This window comes from Vulpes lagopus, chromosome 1, assembly GCF_018345385.1.
Source record: "Vulpes lagopus strain Blue_001 chromosome 1, ASM1834538v1, whole genome shotgun sequence".
Lineage (NCBI taxonomy): Eukaryota > Metazoa > Chordata > Mammalia > Carnivora > Canidae > Vulpes > Vulpes lagopus.
Window position 1 is genome coordinate 39,831,287 of NC_054824.1, and position 6,000 is coordinate 39,837,286.

The 6,000-nt window shown below is 44.7% G+C and overlaps 1 protein-coding gene across 3 annotated transcripts in view; it reads right to left on the reverse strand.

Annotated features, from left to right (window-relative positions):
- SMAP1 (small ArfGAP 1) overlaps nt 1-5,136 on the reverse strand; it is a 175,270-nt gene extending 170,134 nt beyond the window's left edge. For 2 of the 3 annotated variants that reach the window (XM_041743074.1, XM_041743064.1), the window contains exon 1: nt 4,766-5,133. In XM_041743074.1, coding sequence (XP_041599008.1) covers nt 4,766-4,883 — 118 coding nt within the window. In that variant the 5' untranslated portion in view covers nt 4,884-5,133. Of the gene's footprint in view, nt 1-4,765 lie in introns of all 3 variants that reach the window. The other variant, XM_041743059.1, reaches the window with a different exon arrangement.
- Between the last annotated feature and the right edge of the window lie 864 nt (nt 5,137-6,000).

Sequence of the window (6,000 nt, forward strand, 5' to 3'; positions counted from 1 at the left end):
TCCAGGATCACACCCTGGGCCAAAGGCTCAACCGCTGAGCCACCCAGGCATCCCAGGATGAATTACTTTAAAAATAAGTTTATACAAGAACTCTTAAATATCAAATACTTAATGAAAATGTTCTCCACCCTCACCGCCTTGTACTGAACTCTCAGACTGAGTCTCACAACCTTCTCTTCATGTTTCTATGTTTTGAAGAGGTTAGAAAGCTAAAAGACTCCCCTGATTGGCAAAGCGTTGGATATAGGTCTGTAAGTTATTTGTACGTGGAAGGTACAAGTTTAACAAACGCCATCTTCCTACAGTAAGGGCAACTGACAAAATTGTCTAATAGACATCGAATGGATGCAGTAACCATAGTCCTGGTTCCCCCATCAGTTCACCAATTTCATGGGTGAGAAGCAGCCATGGCAGTAGTGGTAGTCATGGTAGCAGTATTAGTATTAGTATTAGTATTAGTATTAGTATTAGTATTAGTATTAGTATTATTAGTATATGGCCCCGAAACCATTACTCCAGGAGTGGCTCACTGATTTTTGCTCCTCCAGCCCTTCCAATGTAAACACTCTATTCTTTCAAGTAGCTACAGTGGTTCTGTTTCCTGCCCTATACCCCGACTTACAACACAATGACATTAGGTGAGTTCCGATCCTTATACCCTTGCTCAGACTACTGTTATAATTAGGTGACATGCCTGGAATCTCTCACCAATTCAATTCTTCCTCATTTGCCACCATCAAATCTGATCATGCTTAGAGAAAGCTTACTCAAAAAAGGCCACACAGAAACCTCATATGTTCTCTTATACACCTGTACCTTGTCTGTGCAGCTAACTGTGCCCTTTGATTCCTTCTCCATCTGCTGAAATCCCACTCCACTTTCAGAACCTAGCACAAACAAGACACCCATGAATATTTCCTAACAGAGTCACTCCACATGCCCATGTGAACCCATTTCCACATACCCTGCTGCCTGCTGTCAGCTCTGTATACTCATTCACTCATTCATTGAAGAGTTACATTAACCTACCACATTGCGAAGAGGGCTGGGGATACAAGCCTGAACAAGACAAACAAGGTCTCTTCTCTCTTATAGCTATAATTAAATAGGGAAACAGATTACCCAATAAATACTCAAATAATGTTTAACTACAACTGTAGTAAGTGTAATAAAACATTTAGGATGTGTCTTATACATATAAAGGGAAGCCTAACTTAATATGGGAGAATCTTTTCCCTTCAAGAGACATTTAAGGAGAAACTGTATGGTACATAAAGCTGATCAGGCAAAAAATTGTTAGAGAGCATCCTAGGCAGAAAGAACAATATGTGCAAAGGCCTTGAGGCAGCATTCTAGGAACTATGAAGACAAACAGACAAAAGTCAGATGCAATGGGGATAGCAGCCCAAAATAAGTAGAGCAGGAAGTACTTCTTACAACCACTGTTGTAATACTTAGTATATTGATTTGGTATTACACATTTGCAAAACGCAGTACTCACTAAATAAACTCATTTAGATCTTACTAATTTTTTAGCCCCATAATCCAATAGTGCTTAGCAGTGTCCCCTCAAGTCAAGATCTGTGGAATGAAGAAATAAGTGCTTGATCTGGGGAAGGAGTTTGCCCTCTTAATATCAAGACAGGTGGGACAAAACAATCCCATAAGCATTTAAAAACCTTATGTTTTTGACTACCCAAAACTTACTGGGCAAGAGACCCATTTTCATGTTCAGAATCAAAGCTAGTATTAACCATGAATGAAACTTTAAATACTAAAAACTAAACTTTAGATTAGTAAGGGGCTCTAAATCCTCACACTGCTCCATAAAGTGCCACCAACTAATAACCAATAGAACTGCATTAAAACTCCCACAGAGTCACAAATGAGGCCAGGGAGAGGAAGTGCAGCTCCATCTGCCTGTTCTTATTCTCCATTTGCTCAACAGATCTGGTAAGTGTAGGATCATGATCAGGAAACTGGCACCTATACCATCCTTTTCTCCTTCCTTCCTAAATAATGTCAATTCAGGAAAACACACACTGGTGACTCAGTAAAAAAATGTCAAAATTCAAATGATATAACTTTGCCAACTATTATTATAAGTCAACAAAACAGGGTAATCTTTAGCCCTAGGCTTTGGTCTTTGGTACATGTTCTCAAAGAGCAGTGGGGGAAGTATTTTCTGAAAGAAAAGAAAATTGCGTTAACTAAGAAACAGCTTCAAAATACACGAAAAGCTTAAAGTAGTTTATTAGTGAAGAAAACATTAATACGTATATACAGTATGGAACCTCTTTATAATAGCTGAGCTGCTGAATAAGACCTGTAGCATGTCTTTTGAAAATACATTTAATGGGAATTTTACTAACTACATTTACTATGTCACCTGTCATATATAAAAATGACTCTAAACTCATCTAACAAGCAAAGAACTCTACTAAGAGAGCCCTACAATAGGGTTCGACTACAACAGGGTTCGACTGTATCAAAGACTCAAAAATTTTACAGAATTTTAATTCTACCAATGGCCCCAATCATGTCAAATTTTTCAAAGACTGCAACTATGAGAGTAAGTCTAATAAACTAATTAAACGTAGTGATTTTTTTTTACTGGAAGATCAAAACAGTCAAACAATTTAGAAGATCATTTTAATATTATTTGAGATTTAGTAGCAACAAGGAAAAAACTAATGATCTTTCCAAATCATGACTGGAGTTCATGCCCATCACAATGCATCCTGAAACTCTGGATACTACTCTCTTCCACTTTCCTATGTTTCTCAAAAACAAACCCACAAACAAAAGATCAAACAAAACCAAAATAAAAACATTCATTCAGTATGTATCTACGGACCTCAGTGGCAATACGAGTGGCAATAGCGAACAAAACTAAAGCTCCCTTTTCCTCCAGCTAGAATAAAATTTTTGTTCTAACTTAAAAAGTACATGATTCTCCTCTCCTCACTTCAAAAAATGAGAATGAAAATGCTACCATGTGGCACATAATGGATTTTTCAAAACCTATAAATTATTTTAGGACGCATTAGTAAAAGTCTGACTTTATAAAGTTCGGGGACAAATTCAAACAAAAATTATTTTTCACCTATTTCTATAACTAATGAAAGTACTTACTGAAACTGTTACTATTCAATTTTTAAGAGATTTAATATATACTAGCATCTCTTTTTAACCATATTACTTATTACCCAAAATGCAGCTCATTTCCTTTTCCGGCCTTTTAGAGGGCCCCATTTTTCAGCGTTTTACTAGTGCAGTGATGAGTAATTGAGGCTCAATACAGAACAGTGTCCCCCCCCAAAAAAAACCACACACATAATCAGTATCAGGTAAAGAAATATTATCATAATAATCAGGCATTTTTAACTCATCACTTGAATGGTTACACAGGATATCTAAGGTTGGGCAGGTCAAGTTACTATAATATTGAAAAGTGCTCCTTAAAATGGTCTAGTTACAGTATTCCCACATGATCTTCCAGTAATCAGGTACCTGTTAGGGTGTATGGCACTGAAGCGACTTGCTGATGCTGTGTGGCTTAGTCTAATCAAACATTATCAGCCTACTGAAACGTGACTCATTTATATACTATTGAGGAGGAAAAGTAAAGCTTCAAGAAAAGTCTAAGTCAAAAAACAGAAATCTTAAATGACATTCTCAGACCGACTCCTGCTTTGGAAAACTACCTATTCTTCACCGAATAAACAAACCAATTTACAAATAAGGAAGATCTTTTCCCAAAACGCAAGTTTGTTTTAAAAAAATCTGAAACATTTTTCTCATGAGATTACTTATAAGACATTAGATATAAATCAGATCTCCAAACCCAAACATATTGGCTAAAAATAGTGTATCTATTTTAAAGGCTGAAGCAGAAGCCCTCCAACGGAACTAACTAAAATTACGATTTTTTTTTTTATCTCTGGATCTTTAAAAAAAAAAACGCACCTTTAACGCTTTGGGGCCACAGAAGCCAACGTCCACATGTTCTCCCAAATCAACTGGTCAGAAACAATCTAATTATTAAAAGCTTCAGGAACATAAGCCCACAGTCCAAGAGACTCATATAATGAAATTCCTCTTCATTTCGGCTAACATCCGGACTAATAAAATATTACTACTACTACCGCTGCTGCTGCTACTACTACTACTAAAGACCCCTCCCCAATGGTCTCACTCGGTAAAAACTCCAACCCACCAAAAAGGACCACCATACCCTTTGTCAAAAAGCAGCAAACGCCCGGTACGAGGCAGTCAGGTGGGCAGGCAGGTAGGGCTCCACCTGGGATACGAGGCGTCGGGGCCCGAGGGGGACGCCGTGGTCACCGGCAAGGGGCGAGGCGGAGACCGAGACTACGGGAGGCCCCACCCACGGAGGTACCTGCGAGCTGAGGCGGGAGAAGGGCGACCCTTACAGCCCAAGCACTGGCCAGCCAGTCGCGCGGCTCTGCGCTCCCGGCCCGGCTCTGGCCCCGGGCCTGGGGACGGTCCGAGCATCGTGACGCTGGCACCGGCTCTGCCCGGGGGCCAGGCAGGAGAAGAGGCCCGGGCCGGCGCCCACGGGCCTGACCCCGCCGCCGCCTGTGGCGGAGGTGAGGGGCCCCTGGAGCCCGAGCCCCCCTCCCTTCAGGGCCGGGGCCGGCCGGGCGCAGCCGCGGCGTCCGCTCGGGCCCCGGGCGCCGCGGCCACGGGAAGGTCACCGGGCGCAGGAGGCCCCGACCAGGGGCGGCGACGTCCGTGCTACCTTTGGCCTCGCAGTCGGCGCAGTACTTGTTGTCCTCCTCCCGCAGCAGCTTGGACAGGATGAGCTGGTGCTGCTCGTTCAGCTTCTGAGCCTTCTCCCGGCAGGAGCGTGTCGCCATCTCGGCAGCGGGGCGGGGAGCCCGGGGCAGCTACGGCGGCGGCGGACTCGGGCGGGAGCTGGGCTGTGTGGACACACCTGGAGCCGCCGGGACCGCGGCGACTCAGCCCAGGAAGCGGCGGCGGCGGCGGCGGCGGCGGCAGCTGGAACTGGAGGAGGAGCGGCGGCGGCGGTGGCAGCGCCGACGTGTCCCGCCTCCTCGCCGGGCCGGCCCCGCACGCACCGCCGGAGCCGGCGAGGGAGGGGAGCGGAGGGGGGAGGGGAGGGGGAGACGGAGCCGGGGCTTCCGGGTGGCGCCGCAGGAAGGAACCCGGGCGCTAGGCGCGCTGCGCATGCGCCGGCCTTCGCGGGCAGCCGGCCTGCGGCGCTCAGCGCGTTAGGCCTTTCGCGGTGGGGGGGCGGGGGGTGATTCCGAGAGAAGCTGCTCCGCTCTGCCCGCTGTGGGCTTCCCCACTTTGGAGACGGGATTAACCCTGAAGGCCTCGGGTAACACCCGGCAAACGAAAAACCTTTACAAAGAGTTGACTTTCCCTTGCTTTCTTGCCTTTGCTCCTGCTGGCTCAACATTGGGAATGGCAGAAATAAAGTGATTGAGTGCATTCGTTTATTCGTTCCGTGTTTATTCACCCGCAGTTTTGAAACAGGCACTATCCTACAAGTTGGAAGATACAAGTGGAATAAAGTAGTCAAGATAGTCCCTTAACATTTTGGGGGAGAGCAATAGCCTGGTAGTGACAAGTATTAAGAGCTGGCATTTATTGAGTGGTTACTCAGTGCCAAGAACCATTAACTCCTTTAACCCTTATCGCAACCCTGTGATGTTATTCCCATTATACAGATGTGGAAAATGAGGCATGGCAGAGTTAAGTAACTTGCCCAGGCTGCACAGCTACTCAGTGGAGGAGCTGAGACTCAAATCCAAAGCAGTCTGGCTCCAGAGTCTAAGACCCCTGGCCATAGACCTTTCTTTCTTTCTTTCTTTCTTTTTTTTTTTTTTTTTTTTGCCATAGGCCTTTCATAAAGAGGAGAGTGTGTAGCCACGAAGGCAAATCCTGGGCGTGGTCACTTGAACAAAAAGCTGTATGAACAGTGATCTTTAATGCATGAAAAAGAAACCT